The sequence below is a fragment of the Urocitellus parryii genome, chromosome 7 (genome assembly GCF_045843805.1).
Source record: "Urocitellus parryii isolate mUroPar1 chromosome 7, mUroPar1.hap1, whole genome shotgun sequence".
NCBI classification, from domain to species: Eukaryota; Metazoa; Chordata; class Mammalia; order Rodentia; family Sciuridae; genus Urocitellus; species Urocitellus parryii.
In genome coordinates this window covers 177836739-177853640 of record NC_135537.1, presented here as the reverse complement: position 1 = coordinate 177853640, position 16902 = coordinate 177836739, and the positions used below count along the sequence as shown (strand labels likewise).

The following is a 16902-nucleotide window of genomic DNA, read 5'->3' as shown; positions in this document are numbered from 1 at the left end:
ATGTTTTCCTGTGTTTCTTGGCCATCTGAGCTTTTTCTCTGGGGAATGGTTTGTTCAAGCCTTCCTTATTTTATGTCCCCATCATACGTTTCATAGCCGCTGCCTCTGCCATCTACAACCTCAGCATTTTTTCATTTGGAGTAACTAAAAAGTTCTTCAAATTTGCCTTTTTCATTCCAGGGACTTCTCGGTTGAGCCAGACAAACCTTCCTAAACACCACAGTACACACGTCACTCCCTTGCTCTAAAACCTGCTCAGCTCCCCAAGTCTTCGGGGCCAGCCCCACTTCCCCATCTGCCATTCAAGGCAACTCCAGCCCCTGGCCTCAGCCTGTCTCTGCCGCCTTCCTTCCATTGCCTTTTCTACTGATCAGTAGAATATCTTGTCCGCTCCTTTCTCCCCCAGGGTTAAGTCTGCTCTAAATCAAGTCTGCTTCTCTCCAGGGAGGCTGCCTGTGAGCCCCACCCCACGGGGCTTCCTGGTTCCTCTGAGCATCTCTCCTGCTCTGCTGCTGGTTGGCACTCACTCTTTCTCCTTCTTCTTTTTCTTCAGTATTGGGCAAGTGCTCTATCACTAAGCCACATCCCTGGCTCTTATTTTATTTTGCCACAGGATTTTGCTAAGTTGTCCAGGCTGGCATTGAACCTAAGATCCTCCTGCCTCGGCCTCCCTGGTAGCTGGGATTTCAGACCTGTGCCACCGTGCCCTTTCTTTATTTATTAAAAAAAAATTTAGGAGCTGGGGATGTGGCTCAAGCGGTAGCGCGCTCGCCTGGCATGCGTGCGGCCCGGGTTCGATCCTCAGCACCACATACCAACAAAGATGTTGTGTCCGCCGAGAACTAAAAAATAAATATTAAAAATTCTCTCTCTCCTCTCTCACTCTCTCTTTAAAAAAAAAAAAAAAGAAAGCTCCCATTACAATAAAATCAGACTTTCTTTAAAAAAAAAATTAAAAAAAATTTAGTTTTAGTTGGACAGCATGCCTTTATTTTATTTTTTTTATTTTTATGGGGTGCTAAGGATTGAACCCAGTCCCTCACATATGCTACGCAAGTGCTCTGCTACTGAGTTACAACCCCAGCCCATATTTATTTACTTTTTTTCCTGGTGCAGGAATGGAAACTTTGCCCCCTCACAGTACAAGCTAGATGTCCAGGGCCTGGAGAGGGGCCTGTTGGTACCAGGAAGTTCCTCATACACATGATAAAAGTGTGGGCTTCTCCTTATAAATGTTTGTCACCAATATTGTATATGAATACGCTTATAAAATCACACATATCGCCTCAAAAATTCTAGCATGTTGTGGGGGGAGATGGGGAAGGAGAAGGGGGGCTTTCCCCCCTGTCTAAGAACCTTTGATGTGCACCAAAGATTATTGGATTTGAAGGAGATGTCTTGGATTTTAGCTGTAGCTCTATCCTTTTGTAACCGGGTGTCAGGAGATCAGTTCGTTGACTAGGGAGGATGAATTAAGTTAAAAAATAAATGGGGAGAGGTCATCCTTCCAGAACTGTGGGGAATAGGCAAGATCTTCCCATGTGAAAGTCAAGGGCAAACCCTAAGGAGCCCATGTTTGCATTCAGAATCGGTTTACTTAGGAGCCCTTGGCACACTGACCTGGTGAAGGAACCTTGTCTTTTAGGAGGAGCTGGAGGAAGAAGCCAGGGAAGGAATCAAAATCACCTCCCCTCCTCCCTCTCCCTCCCTCACAGTCCCCTCTTCCCAATGGCCTCCTGCTGAAAACGCTGCTGTCCTCTCCCACCAGACTTTATTTTTAAAAAGGCTTCAGTGTTAAACTGGGGGGAAAGTGTAACAAAGAAGAAAAAATGCAGAGGGCTCGGTGATGTACAGAGGGAAGTCTGTAGAAGTCAGAGGCTTATCCGCTGAAGACCCAGGTCGGCTCCAGCTCTGCCAGGCGCTGGCTGGCCCTGGCCCGATGGGAAGGGCTAGGAGAGGTGATTTCAAGTCTCAGGGGCATTGTGGAGGTCCTGGGTTCAGATCTGAGCACCTCCAGGTGAGTCTAACTGCCCCAGAATCCCAGCGGGTCTGTCCACCCACCCGGGAACTGACCTTTGAATAGGTTTTCTTCATAGGGATTCATCCCCTCTCCCAACACATGACCAGCCTGGGCAGTCAACTTTCCATGGGTCACCTCTTCCAAAGCCACATTCAGAGGGGACCCCACTCCCTATCCTGGGAGGAGGGAGTCCTTGTACTTTCTACTTCACAAATTCATAAATATTTATGCGCTAATCACTGTTCCAGCTTCTGGAGATGCCGCTGGAGCCAAAGCGTATGCAAGGAAAGCCCTTTGGCATCCAGCGTCCCCTGTTGGCAGACACAGGAAGGAAGCCAAAGACCCCTGTCCTGTGGGGGTGGGGTAGGCTGTTAAGTGCGATTAAGAGAAATCTTCACCTTCTGGGCACCAAACACCAAGAAAGGGAGGGAGTTGAGATCGGTGGTCAGGGAAGGCATTCGGGAGTCTCCACTGAGGTCTCTGCCCTCCCCCAGCCCTGCCCCCCTCTACCCCAGGCTGGTTCTCGCTGCAGGGTCACCTCCCCAGCCGGCGCATCACCTGGGCTCCTCCCGAGGCGGTTCTGGTGCCGCGCGCGGGGAGGGCGCATTGGCCGGGCTTGGTCTCCATTACGCGCGCCAGGAGGCGCTGGAGTGCCCACACTCCGACCTTGGGGGCTGTGGGTGTCCCCGGTTCCGCGAGTGACTCCGCCCCAGCCCGCCCCCGCCCGCGCTCCCGCCTCGCCTTGCTGCAGCGCACACGCCCAAGTCCTCTCGTCCTCCCTTAGCGTCCCCGACCTGGCGCGCCTAGGGAGCCCATGGAGCTGGCGCGCGGCGCGTCCAAGGGGGATGGCGGGGCCGAGGCGCTGCTGGGTGAGCTGGAGGGGCTGGTGCAGGACGTGGTGAGGGCAAGTTCCTGGTGGGAGCTCCATGGCGTGGATTGTGCCATCCTCGCACTCAGCCTCCTCGCCTTGCCAGCCGGTGAGGGACACGGGGTCGGGGACAGAGGGACAGGGACGGGCTGCGGGTGGGGGTAGGTTGCGTCGAAGGATGGTTGTGCTTGCAGGCGGTGCTGCAGCTGGCCTGCAGTGGGGAGGGGAAGTCGGACCTTAGGCTGAAGGGTCACACCTTAAGCCCCAAAGTGTGGCTTAGAGTGTCCTGTCCTATGACTCCAGAGGAACTGGACTCAGAGGTGGGAGAAAGTCTGATAGCTTGAAGGTGGTGGAGGGAAAAGTGGAGAGGAGTCAGGGAGGGGTGGGGAGGGAAGAGGTGGCCATGCAAAAGGGAAGAATGTTCTACTGGGGACACCAGGGAATGGGTGAGAGGAGTGGGGAGAGCGCTTGGAGGTTTCCCTGGAGCTCTCATGGTCTGAAACTCTGTGATACCTGACCCCCATCTCTGCTCTGTTTGAGAGCTCAGCAGGGAAACCTCAGCAGATTCAGGACCCCTGAAGTTTCCTTGGCAAGATCTTGGGGCTCTATTTCATTCCAAATTCTGTAGGGAGAGCCAATCCATCCCCCTCAGGTCATGGAAGGTCCTGCCTCACTCCTGCCTGTGGCAGCCCCAGGGCTGGGCCCCCTGTGGCCAGGGATTCTGGGGTGGAGTATTTAGGCCCAGATCTTCAGGAACTGGAGGAAGACCCTGTTCCCTTGTCCCCTCCTCTGTGCAGGGTTCCTGTGCCTGTCCTCTGAGAATGTCCTGGTCTTTGCCATTGGCATCACCATCTTGGGCGTGTGCCACTCCACGCTCACTGTCAAGGGCAGCCACCTGGCCACTCATGGTGCCCTCACCAAGTCCAAACGCTGGAGCAAGATCTGGTTGCTCTTCTTTGTAGAGGTGAGCCTTGGACAGGGGAGGGCTGCTGTCACCAGGCAAGCAGTCTCACTTGGTGCAAGCATGCAGATGTGTACAGGCGTGTGTGTGTGTGTGTGTGTGTGTGTGTGTGTGTGTGTGTGTGCGCATGTGTGCACAGCCATGCACAGGTTTCCAAGCCCTCAAAAGGGAGTTTGCACCTGGTGGGTAGAGAACTGTGTGATGCACATCTGAGTGTCTAGCTATGACAGTGAACTTGGCCTGGGCACCTTTCTTTCTCCTGAGGATGTTCACTCACCTCTCTGCAGCACCAGGCCAAGTATGACCAGGGTTTCTTCCTCCTATGAGAACACCTGTGGCTGGCAAGTCCAGTTTTGTGACTGTCTTGGCCCATGGCTGCAATCACTAGAGCCTCTGGGTTTTGCAATCAGAGTTTAAAATGTGACCCACACAGAAGGGGCAGGGGCAGGTCTGGTGTTACAGAGTTCCAGTTTGTGGAACTAGATTGTGCCCTTCTGACTCCTGGCCAAGGCTGAGCCATCCTGAGAGGCTCCCTGTTCCTCCACGTCTCCGATGGACCCTCCTCTCTCCTGACTCTTGCTCCCCCGTCTTCCATCTCCCCACTCTTCTGCCTTCTTACCTGGGGGCCAGCCCAGGAAGGCAAAGGTGGACAGACTGTCCTCTCACAATGGGGCTTCCAGCAGCCTCTCCAGAGCCTCTCCCAAACTTGTTCTGTCTTTGCTTCCAGGGGAACCCTCCCCTAACCACTCAGGTCCTTTATGAATAAATCAGGAAGCTCGTAACAGAAGGAGTCCTTTTCTGGCAGGGACTGGTTGCCATGACCTTTAACTCAATCATTAACTTTTTATAAAGTCATGTAATCTTATAAAACTTTATATGACACACACATAGGTCTTCTGATTTCACCCACTGAGTGGAGGGGACATTTCTCACCTGGCTTTCTCCATCCCTTGTTTTCCCCCCTCCTCTTCCCACCAGCACATTTTCTGAAAGGCTGAGGTCAAGAGGAATCCACAGGTTCCCCATCCTCAAGGTCAATTTCAAAATGTTTCCCTTTCCACGGACCCCTGGATGTGGTCTCAGCCAGACTCAAGGCAAGACTGGACCCTGGGGTCTGGCTCAGAGCCTCACTGAGTTTGTAACCTGCCAAAGGAGGCAGGGGCAATGTTGGCTGTGTTGCGACATGGCAGTGTCACAGTGCCAGGACCCAAGGGGTAGGATTGGCTGTTTGGAGTTTTCAAAGCTGCACTGAGAGCCAGGAACCTGGAGGCGGTTGAGGGTGAGCAGTTTTTGTGGTCTGTGGACTGGAGCAGACAGCAAGGGACTTATTGTACAGATTTGGCCTCAGGGTTCTCACACTTGGGTGAATAGCTAGGTGACCGGGAGGTCCAGATGAGTTGGAGAAGCCTCAGTGACCCTGATATGCACTAAAACATGAGAACTCCTGACCCTGACTTCCCAGGGCCTCAGGCTGTCATATGAGTAAAGCCGGGAGCCAAGGACACTGTCCCACTGGAGAGCTGTTTGGGAGCCAGGCAGCCCCAGGGCTGGGGGTTCTGCTTGCTGTCCACCGTCTTGTCCCCAGGAGCCCCAGACCAGTAGCATCATCTTTGCCTTTTGTCTGTTCAGGCCTGACTGAGCTCTTGGCAGGACTTCCATCAATATTTGTGGACCATGACCATGCAATTCACTTGGGGTCAAGGTCCCTGGAAAAGCTGATTGACAGAAGATTATGCCCTGGAGGGTCACAGCCTATGTCCCCTCAGTGCTGGAGAGGGAAGGCTTGGCTACCCACTCAGCGTGTGGCACTGGCTGATTCGCTGTGATGGACCACCAGGCAAGGCACAGTGACTTGCACTCAGGCTCTCAAGCCATGGGGATGAGGTGGAGTCAGTAACGGAGATCTTCGGACCCCAGGGTGTAGCTCTGGCTACCCTCTGGGGAAGGTCCAGTCCCTGTGCAGGGGAGGGATGGATCAGGCCTTCTAGCTGACATGGTGAGGCCACAGCAGTCTTCAGAAAGGTTGCTGGTCTTATGGCCAGGCAGGGGGCCAGGGTTAGGGGCACATCCTTTGCAGCCTCGAGCCCTGGTTGGAATCCTAGCCCACTGGGCTGCCCTGAACTTGGGCAAGTTGGCTTGGTCCAGCAGCCAGTGTTAGTTCCTCCTGGAGTCAGCTGGAGGGAAGGCCTGGCCTCCTTCCTGAAGCAGGCAGGTGGCTGCAGAGAGCCCACCCAGGCCTCGACTAGGGCCAGGTCCTGACCTGTCTCTCCCCCTGGCGGGGAGAGGTGATCAGCTGCAAGGGAAGGGGTTTGTTCCACTCCTGGTTTTGATTTTGCTCACTCACAGGTTGCAGGGCTCGCACTGTGTTGGGGACCGGGTTGCACGGCACAGAGGACAAGCTCTGGAGGTCTGGGACCTCAGAGGATATCCGGGACCTTTCCTGGATCCCTGACTGTCACTTCTCCTGCATACCCGTGTCTCTTCCCTGTCATCCTTTTACTGCTGGGGCCCGAGTTCTTCCCGGACTTTGACCTTCGGGAGGCACCATGACTGTAGGGAATCTTGGCCCAGGTTCCTTCCAGAGTCCTGCAGATTCTGCCACCTCAGGCATCCGCCCAGCACCACTGGCTTTGCTCAGCACCAGCTTTTGCTGTGGTTGCCTCAGGACTGACCACTCCTAACCCGGGTGGAACCAGGACCTCTCTGAGCCCACTGGGGAGTGGGGAAGCAGGCTGGAGGAAGGGGGGCTTCTACTCCAATTCCCATGCCAGGTGAGTTCCCCCAGAAGACCCCCCTCTGGCTCACCTGGGAAAATTCCTCGTCCCTCCTAGTAGCATAGCCCATTCTCTAGCCCTGGCCTCACCCAGCACAGCACCTGGCTCTCCCTGCCCTGGGTTATGCCACTGGGACGGCCAGAGAGGGTGCCACACTCAGTTGGCCGTCAGAGGGTGGGGGCAAGGTGGGGTGAGCAGGCTGCCATGACTTCAGTCCAAAGGACTGGATTCACTCCTGAAACCAGAGGGTTTTAGGGACTCTCCTACAAGTTGTTCAATAATCCAGGATGCTCCCCTGAGTGGGAGGGAACAGGCCGGACCAGTTACTAAGCTCTTTATTGTGTCTCAGCTTCAAATCCTCCTTGTAAAGTTGGCTTTGTGCTACGGGGTGGAGCCACAGCTGGTCCACAGGGAGCCCTGCACAGCAGACTGTGCCCTGCAGGGAGGAGTGTCACACAGGAGAATGCCTGTCACCGTCTGCAGGTCCCTTGTGATGGTGAGAACCGCTGAGAACTCCCAGCCTAGACATGGTCTCCATCCAAGCCCCAAGGACTCCTGTTTGAGGAGGAGCAACTGGGGTATTTGGTGCTGGAGATGGAACCTCGGTCTCACACATGCTGGGCACTCACTCTGCCACTGAGCCACACCCCAGCCTCCACTATGACTTCTTATTGTTTTATTTTTTAAAATTCACTTGGTGGGGGGCTGGGGCTATAGCTCAGTGGCAGACAACTTGCCTAGCATGTGTGAGGCACTGGGTTCAATCCTCAGCACCACATAAAAATGAAAAAGATAAATAAATAAATAAATAAAGGCATTCTGTCCATCTACAACAAAAAATTTTTAAAAATTAAAGAAAATTTAGAGGGCCAACACGGATCTTCAGTACAAAATATAATTTTTATATAAACTTTTTATTTTAAAAATTATTATAGAGTCGTTTCCCCCAGGGTTATATTTATATAAGTGTCATTTGATGGTGAAACCGAGGAAGCTGTCATTGGTACAGTGTGTGTGTGTGTGTGTGTGTTAGTTCTAGGCCATTTTATCACATGTAGCTTCTCAAAATGCACTCTTAACGACCTTGGGGCGTGGCTTCCTTAAGAAGCCTGAGGCCCAGCATGGTGATGCACACTTATGATCCCAGTAACTCAGGAGGCAGAGGCTGGAGGATCAAAAGTTGGAGGCCAACCTCAGCACTTAGTGAGGCTCTGTCTCAAAATAAAAAATAAAAATGTTTGGAACATATCCCAGTGGTAAAGAGCCCCTGGGTTCAATTCCCAGTTACAAACAAAACAAACAAAAAAAAAAAAAAAAAAAAGAAGGAGAAGGAGAAGAAGAAGAAGAAGTCTGAGACAGGAGGCTGGGGGAGACAGACAGCAGGGCTCTGGAGCAGCTGCAGCAGCCTGCGATGGCACACTGGATCTGAGTGTCCATCCCCGGCCATGCTCTGCTAGGTGCCAGGGACCAAGGTGAGTAAGACCTCCAGTTCCCTAAGCGCTCAACCCAGTGAGAGCCCCGATGATGCAGCTGACACTCGCTCGCTGCTTGCTGTGTTCTTGTCTGAATCATCTCATGCCTTTCCAAGAAGTCAGAGCTATTCGCACCCTTACTTTGGACGTTAGGGGACACTTACCTGGGATGGTAAGTCCCTTGCTCAGGGATGCACGGCTGATATGTGGTGCAGCTGACATTCAAGCAGGAGCAGCAGCAGATTGTGTTGAAGGTGCCAGGGGTGCTGTGAGGACCCTCTGCTCTGGGGGGAGCGTGGTAGGGACGCTGGGCAACATCTGGAGATGCTTCTGACAGTCATGACCGGGTGTGTGGACGTGTGTGAGCATAAGAATGTGTGCCACTGAGATCCAGTGGGCCGAGGCCGCTTGTAAACATCATACAAAGCAAGCACAGGCCCACAGGAAACATGGCCCAGCCCCAAGCGTCAGAGGGCAGAAGCTCAGAACCCTAGGGAATTTCCCGAAGAGACACCGGCTGGCCTCAGGAGCCGGGTGGTGACTTCAGACAAAGCCGATACAGGGACCAGGGATGGGTATGAGAAATAGCACAGTGCTTGAGGGACCCACAGAAATCTGGGGTCACTAGAATCTAGTGGGGATCTTGGAGAAAAGAGGTCAAGGAGGCCCACGTGCCAGGCAGAGGATCTGGGACTTTGTCCTGTGACCAAAGCTAGTTGTCTCCATTAGTAGTTTAAAAACTGATTTAATTGATTTTGTGAATAGCTAACATGATTCTAGAATTCAGAATTTTAAAGGTGCAGGAATAAGTCTTCCTCTCACATTCCATGGCTGCCCCATTTTCTTTTTGGGAAATGATGGGAGATGGAAGTTGCCAGTCTTTTTTGTGACCTCTGATATTTCCCTCTTTATTTGTTTGTTTGTTTGTTTGTACTTGAGATTGAACCCACTGATGCTCTACCTCTGAGCTACATCCCAGCCCCCCCCACCTTTTGCCGTACTGAGGATTGAACCCAGGGGTACTCAACCATTGAGGCACATCCCAGCCCCTAAGTTGCTGAGGCTGGCCTTAAACTTGTGATCTTCTTTCCTCAGCCTCCCTAGTGACTGGGATTACAGGTATGTGCCACAGTGACTGACCTCTATGTTTTATTTGTTAAGTAAATAGTACCTTACAGAATTTAAAAACATAATTATGAAATTACGGCATAATCAAAGCTGGGTTGTGACTGTCACTGTACTGGGTTCGAGGTAGATGAGGCAGTGAGGGCTGGAGGGTGTTGGTACAGGCCAGCAGAGAGATGATGAGAAATGGCAAGGTGAGGCTGGGGTGCAGGAGGAGGTGCAGGAGCAGGTGCAGGAGGAGGTGCAGGAGCAGGTGCAGGAGCAGGTGCAGGAGCAGGTGCAGGAGGAGGTGCAGGAGGAGGTGCAGGAGCAGGTGCAGGAGCAGGTGCAGGAGCAGGTGCAGGAGGAGGTGCAGGAGCAGGTGCAGGAGCAGGTGCAGGAGGAGGTGCAGGAGGAGGTGCAGGAGCAGGTGCAGGAGGAGGTGCAGGAGCAGGTGCAGGAGGAGGTGCAGGAGGAGGTGCAGGAGGAGGTGCAGGAGCAGGTGCAGGAGCAGGTGCAGGAGGAGGTGCAGGAGGAGGTGCAGGAGGAGGTGCAGGAGCAGGTGCAGGAGGAGGTGCAGGAGCAGGTGCAGGAGGAGGTGCAGGAGGAGGTGCAGGTGCAGGAGGAGGTGCAGGAGGAGGTGCAGGAGGAGGTGCAGGAGCAGGTGCAGGAGGAGGTGCAGGAGGAGGTGCAGGAGGAGGTGCAGGAGGAGGTGCAGGAGCAGGTGCAGGAGGAGGTGCAGGAGCAGGTGCAGGAGGAGGTGCAGGAGGAGGTGCAGGAGCAGGTGCAGGAGCAGGTGCAGGAGCAGGTGCAGGAGGAGGTGCAGGAGCAGGTGCAGGAGGAGGTGCAGGAGCAGGTGCAGGAGCAGGTGCAGGACGGGGTGCAGAAGAGGGTTGCTTGGCTGGGATGGGGGAGGAGGAAGGTGGAGGAAGAAGAGGAAGAGTCAAGGGTGAAGGCCAGGTTTCCAGCAGTGAGCCACTCCTGAGACGGACTCAGACATGAAGGGCAGATGGTGGGCACTGACTTGGTGGTCAGCATGAGTCTTTCAGACATAGGCAGGACGAGAGAGGGGTGGTGGGACATTGCAGGGGCAGCTTGCCTCAGACTGGAGGGGCTCTGGGCTGTGGTCTGTCCAGCTCCCATTCTTCCCTGCAGACCCTCTTGCTGATTCCCAGGGGAACAGCAGCTCCTTCTCAGGTGACTTCAGAGGGGTAGGGGCCTCTGGGAGTCTGTGGGCCTCAGCAATGGGTTTATCAGATCAAACACAGGATGCTAGGATAAATTTGAATTTCAGGTAAGTAACCAGTATTTTTTGTACATGTATATCCCAAATGTCACGCACATGGGTGTTTATCCGAAGTTCAGATTCACATTTTCAATTGCTGCGTGTGACAGCCCTATTTAGTGAAATACAGGTCCCCTAGCATGAGTCCTCAGGGTAGCTCCCCAGCAGGATTGACATGCATAGTCATGCCACTCCTGGAAGGACAGAGGATCAGTGGTGAGGGCCACGGAGGAGAGCCCCTTGAGTACTTGTCCTGGAACGAGCCCATCAGGGTTCTCTCCCCTTCCAGGTCTTGACCCTGGTGTTCCGAGGTCTAGCATGGTGCACAGCACTGGTCAGGGTTGAGGATGCTTAAGGGAACAAACAACTGTATGAAAGGTAAATAAAGGAGAGTTTTGGTGTCCCCTAAGTTTAGCTGAAGATGTCAAGAGGAATTAAACTGACATCAGCTCTCTGAACATTCTGGCCTTTCAGAGCCTGCATGCTTCAGAGGGGACCTCTTAAGTCTTCCTAGGGACAAAGAGGGTGGTGGTTGATATCAAGAAGCAGCACCAGTTGGGTGTGGTGACCACACCTGAAGTTCTAGCAACTCAGAAGGCTGAGGCAGGAGGACCATAAATTTGAGGCCAGCCTCAGCAACTTGGTGAGAACCTGTCTCAAAATAAAAAAAAAAAAAATAATAAAGAGGGCTGGGGATGTGGCTTTGTGGTACACTGGACTTGGGTTCAATCCCCAAGACTTTAAAAAAAAAAAAAAAGCAGGGTTGGGATTGTGGCTCAGTGGAAGCAAGGTGCTGGGCTCGATCCTCATTACCACATAAAAATAAATAAATAAAATAAAGGTGTCCAACTACAACTAAATTTTTTAAAAAAAAAATTATTTAAAAAAAAAAAAGTGGAAGCACCAAACTTGAGGCTTCTGGGACTTTCTTGGGTCTGGATGTGGAATCCTCTTGGGCAAGACATTTAAATGACCCTTTATAGCATGAAAACAGCTCATTTTCCAACTAACTCAGCAGGATGTAGTTGTTTGCCCGTGCCCCCAGCGAATGGCAGACAGATTGAGGTGCACGGTGTCCATCTTCCCCGGCTACCCCAGCTCACCCCTTTCTCTCCCTCTCAGGAGGAAGCATCTGAGTCGGAGCGAGAAGTCCACTGTTATAGAAATAGCCTCAAAGCTGTTTTTATTCACATCAAAAGGCAAAGTCATTCACCAGCTCTGAAGTGTGTGCTGAGTCACAAATCACATGTCAGGCACCTCGCTGTCACCTGTCTCCTCCCCTGCATCTGCAGGCCTGGGCATGTGGCTGAGGGCCCTGAGGGTGGCATTCTCACGATGCTCAGTCTGGATCAGGCTCCGGGCCATTGTGGCAATGCCACTCAAAGTGTGGTCAGCTACTGTTCTACTGGGAGACGGGGAGCTGGTGCCGGGAAGAAGATTAACTGTCACCAGGAAGGCAGCTGAGTGCAGCTGACCTTTCCTGACCAAGGAACTTAAACCAGCTGTGTGACCCCCTGGGTGAGGCCTAGGAGTAGGCGGGCCCCCCTGAGACCAGCGGGACTGAAAGACACTGTTACTTGATTGACCGCCTGCCCTCTGCAGCCTCCTGCAGAATCTGTCCTTGGTGAGGTTACAGAAGCAGAGAGGCAGACCTGCCCCTGGTGCATGGCGTCACCTGAGAGCAAGGTGCCCATCCTGTTGCTGGGGACTCCCTCACCTTGGGGTCCTCTCCTTCACAGGGACCCAACAGGTATTGCTGGTTCGACCTTATCTGCCTGTGTCTTCTGCATACTGCATAGTGCCCCTCGGTGTCCTTTAGATAGGGCTTCTGGCTATGTTTCGGCTTCAGTTTCGTTCCAGATGAAAGGCTGCTCATTCTCCTTATCTTTCTCCGGCTTCTGCCTCTGCGGCCTGGACCCAGAGCCAGGCTTTGGGTTGATTGCAGTGAGCACCTCATCTCCAGAGCAGCTTATCTTGGTTGAAACCGGACGTCAGGGTCCAAATCCCCTCTCTGCCACCTCAGCTGTATGACTTGGGGTTGTGTGGCCTCTCTCTACCTCGGTTTTCTTGTGTGTGTTGTGGGGAAGAGCGCAGCTGACCCTAGGTTAGGGGTATGTGAAGTACTGAACACTGAGCAAGGTACGATGTGTTCAGTTGTCTGTCTTTGACCAGCCCACACAGTGGTATTGGGAAACCCGTCACGTTCTCCTGGAAACAGGCAGGCAGTATCTTCAATAAAATCAGCAAAATCTTCTGGTTGGGATAAAATATTGGAAGACGCATATATCTGCATACTCATTTGCATATATCTACATAAGAAACACCACCACTAGCACCTCTTTTGCATTTAGAAAGACTGTTGGAGCTGGAGTTGGGGCTTGAGAGCTGCTCCCCATGGTTGAATCCCATCCAGAACCCACGCCAGAAGTCACCTCTAGGGAGAAGCTAACTCAGCCTCCACATGAGGCACCCCACCTCACATTGTGCTGCTCAGGAGGTGCCTCCTTTGACCCCACAGCCACTTCTATACCCCTATCCTTGCTGCTGTGGGCTCAGAATGCAAAGTGGTGTCACGAAGGAGCAGGTGGCTGCGAGATAAACACAGGCAAGAGAATTGCCATGGCTGCCCACTTTGCCCACCTCTGAGACTCTGGAGGTTGTCTGGGTGGGTGGTGGTCACAGCAGAGTGGCCATCTAGGAACCAACCTTTCTGTCCCCAGATTCTTTACAGAGCCACATCAAGAGGATGATGTCATTTTGGGTCACCTGTACCTGAGAGTTGATGGTCCAGGCTAATTAGCTTGGGGTGCATGGAGGAAGGCCCTGGAATTACAGGGTTTGAGGAGGGTAGGGGTGTTCTCGAGGTTCCCCCAGGTCTCACCCCACTCAGCCGCACCTAACACAAATTGGTGTGCTCTCTGGCTCCTCCTCTAGGTGTGCACGGCCTTCACTTCGGAGTTCGGGAAGTTCAGCCACGTCAACATGCACCACGGCTACACCAACGTGGTGGGTCTGGGGGACTCCAGCACGTGGAAGCTGCCTTGCCTTAACGGCTACGTCTACATGTTCCTCGCGCCCTTCCTCATCCCCATCATCACCCCGCTGGTGGCTCTTGGTGAGTACCTTGATGGCCTGGGTCTAAGTGCCCTGCAGAGGCCTGTCCCACTTCCTTCCTTTCCCTCCTGCCTTGGTGGAAGCCAGAAGCCTTGGGTTCAGACCTTTTGGTCTCTGCTAGACTTTCTGAGCCAGACAACCGGACAGCAGGACACATGTCCAACTCTAGGTCTGCCACCTACTGGCTGGTGAACTTGCGCAGATAACCTGACTTCTCTGAGCCTCGGGTTCCTCAAGGATGGTGTGAAAGCATAATGAGGCCACAGCCAGAGCTTTGTAGATGCACACTGATCATCGTAATAGTTAGCATCACGGGAGCAACACCACGGGGTAGAAGGAACAGGGGGATGGTGGCCTTAAGTTGGTCATGTTGATTAGTGGCTCCCTTCCTCATCCAAACAATGGGTGAACACTCAGGCCACCCCCCTTGGCCACCAGGAAGCCAGCTGGTGAGGCCTCCAAACCTCGCCTGCCCTCATTCCCTGTCTTGCCCTCTGGCAGAGCGGCTGTGGAAGGTGGAGCTGCGGATAGCTCTGCGGACGCTGGGCCTGATTTCCCTGGGCCTTTACTCTCAGTACTGGCTGCTCCTGAACGTGTCCGGCTTCAGGAGCCCCGGCTCGGCCCTGGCCTGCATGCTGCTCATCAGGGCCCTGCTGGCCCACCCCTTCCTCCACGTCAACATCTTCCAGGTGAGGCCTCCACACCCCTGGCACTGGGGAGTTATGGGGAGCACTCTCCAGGGAGGTGACACAGGCTGGGAGAGGGAGGGCACAGGAGGAAGCAGCCCCTTTCTGGGGTCCCCTCTCGGTGGCTTGAGTTTTAGGTGAAGAGTTTGCTTGCCCTCAGCCAGCTGCCCTGCCTCATCTGCAGGTGGATTTCCATGTGAGGTGAAGCGAGGGTCCCTGTCAATGCCACAAGGCAGGCAGAGGAGGGAACTGGAGATGGGAGTCTTGGTGGGAGGCCGGGGGCTCCGCATTCAGTTCTGGTGCATTTCCACTGGGGTGTCTCCCTGCGTCCCCATCAGTGGAGACCCCAGGTTGGAGTTCCCTGTACACTCACCTGGCACTCAGTACAACTGCCATCAATTACTTAATCCCATAACTGTGTCCCGTCTGCTTGTCCTTCTCAAATGGAGGTTTCTGCTCCCCTCCAAGTTCCCTAGACCCAGGACCGTGCCTGAAAAAGGAGGTACCTGCACGTACTCAGTGAAGGAAAAAGCACAAGAGGATGCACAGACTTGAAATTGAACAATGAGTGGGGTTTTGACTGGTGAAGAGAACTGGGAAGGTCTCTCCAGGACGAGGCGAAGGCACGGTGCCATGTGGGCAGTCAGGCATTCAAGTACCAAGGGTGCAGAGGTCCCAAGCCAGGCCTCTTGTTGTCCAGATGGGAGGAGGCCCAGAGATGGGAGAGACTCAGCTCAGGGCCCAGATTGGGTTGGCATCAGAGCTGAGCCGGAGCCCCACCCCCTCCTGCCTCCACCAGGTCCTTCTGGGTTAGGACTTGAGGGGCAGAGCACACGGGGCCTCTGAGTGCTTGGTGAGGACACCTGAGGCAAGGGGGAGGTCCAGGCCCCACCCCAGGACATGACCACATGTCTGTCACAGCACATAGGGCTGCCCATGTTCTCCCGGGACAAGAAGCCCCAACGGATCCACATGATGACCCTGGGGGTTCTCAACCTGCCCCGGCTGCCCGTGTTGGACTGGGCGTTTGGCCACTCGCTCATCAGTTGCCATGTAGAACACCACCTGTTCCCCAAGCTCTCTGACAACATGTGTCTGAAGGTAGACAAGGGCTGGGCTGGAGGGGCTGGGAGGACATGCCTGGCTGGTGGTGGGCAGTGGTAACCTCTAGTGTTCAGCTGAACCCTGGGTTCCCCAACTGGCCTGGTCAGAAGTCACCCAGGAGGGGCACCCTAACTGACAAGCAGCAACGTGGGTTGTAGGTCAGAGACACCTGGGTTTCTTACCAGCAATGGGACTCTGGACAAGTTAATTGAGCCTCAGCTTCCCCATCTGTAAAATGGGATGAAACTGCTTACCTACAGGACTTGGATGGACTGAAGAAACAGACCTGAAATACTCGACACCAAGCAGGTGCTTGGCAAAGGGAGCCATGCTTTTCATTTCCCTGTGCCAAGAGGGGCTGTTGCACGGTTGGGACCTCAAGGGAAGATTTGGGGGAGAAATCCTCCTTCCCTTGCCTGCGAGTAAAGTTGAGGGAGGCAGGAGTTTTCCAACGCCTCAGCCCTCAGCCAACGCCCCTGCCCTCCCTGCCCTGAGCCTTCTGGACAAGGCAGATGGGAGCTGGGGCTAGGAAGAGGAGACAGCTCCTGGGATGGACGGGCTGCGGCAGTCCCTGCTCACAGCCCCTCCTCCTGCCATCTTCCAACAGGTGAAGCCTGTGGTGTCCCGGTTCCTCCAGGAGAAGCAGCTGCCATACCAAGAGGACTCGTACTTGGCTCGCTTCCGGCTGTTCCTCAACCGCTACGAGGACTTTATGGTGCAGGCCCCGCTGATCACTGAGGTGGTGGGGCTGCAGTGAGGGCTGGGCTCCCCTCCCCCGCCCAGCCCTGGTGCTCCTGCTGCTGCTGGTTCTCAGGTGGTGTGCAGTGGTGGGTGGTGGGCGTGGAGCATGGAGGCTTGGGTGGGCAGTGAGACAGGGCAGCTGATGGGTGCCCTGTGTCCTGGGGGTTGCTTGCCCTGTTTGCTTTTTGGGGATTGGAGGGGTCTCTGGGTGAAAGGAATCTTGGTAACTGGGCATCCTGGGCCTGGCTCCATCTCAGGATCTTCCCCTGCTCCATTTGAGCCTGGCAGGGCAGCAATGCCAAGGGTGAGGCCAACTGGGAGAGGGAAGGGGCAGAGAGCAAAGGTCAACCCCTTAGCTGGGGCCTCCTTGACACCGAGAGAGTGGTGCACTTGCTTGACTGCTGCTTCTTCCTCTGCTCTTCAAGGCTCTGACCCAGGGCCCCCTCCCCAGGGAACATGGGGCAGGGTCACTTTTGGCAGACTCCCTAGTTTCTCAGCCAGAGAAGCCTGTTCAAGTTCCCAAGGCCCACAGTGTCACTGAGATGAAAGTGAGTATATTTTGTAGGGAAAGCTCTCAGGATAAGAGAGGGGAGAAAGTCCCTCAGGGACACAGCTGGGGGAAGAGTATAAATAGATTTGATTGTGACCTTGGCTAGCTCTGGAAGTCTGCTTTGTTCCATGATGTTTAGAAGCACAGGCCTGGGAGAGAGAATTACTGGGAGGTAGCTGAGTCTGGAGGGGGTTATGGGAACCAGTTTGAAGGACAGGTGGCC

General features: G+C 54.1%; 1 protein-coding gene across 1 annotated transcript; it reads left to right on the top strand.

Annotated features, from left to right (window-relative positions):
* The first annotated feature begins 2834 nt into the window (after window positions 1-2834).
* Window positions 2835-16311, top strand: Fads6 (fatty acid desaturase 6). The gene is made up of 6 exons (XM_026404789.2): window positions 2835-2997; window positions 3686-3852; window positions 13419-13599; window positions 14100-14287; window positions 15206-15385; window positions 15996-16311. The coding sequence occupies exons 1-6, from the start codon at window positions 2835-2837 to the stop codon at window positions 16143-16145; spliced, it is 1029 nt and encodes a 342-aa protein (XP_026260574.1). The 3' UTR covers window positions 16146-16311.
* Window positions 16312-16902: the final 591 nt, after the last annotated feature.

Coding starts and splice junctions, on each gene's coding strand:
- Fads6 (XM_026404789.2), top strand. CDS start 2,835: ATGGAGCTGGCGCGCGGCGCGTCCAAGGGGGATGGCGGGGCCGAGGCG. Junction 2,998..3,685: donor CCTCCTCGCCTTGCCAGCCG/GTGAGGGACACG, acceptor TCCTCTGTGCAG/GGTTCCTGTGCCTGTCCTCT. Junction 15,386..15,995: donor CTGACAACATGTGTCTGAAG/GTAGACAAGGGC, acceptor ATCTTCCAACAG/GTGAAGCCTGTGGTGTCCCG.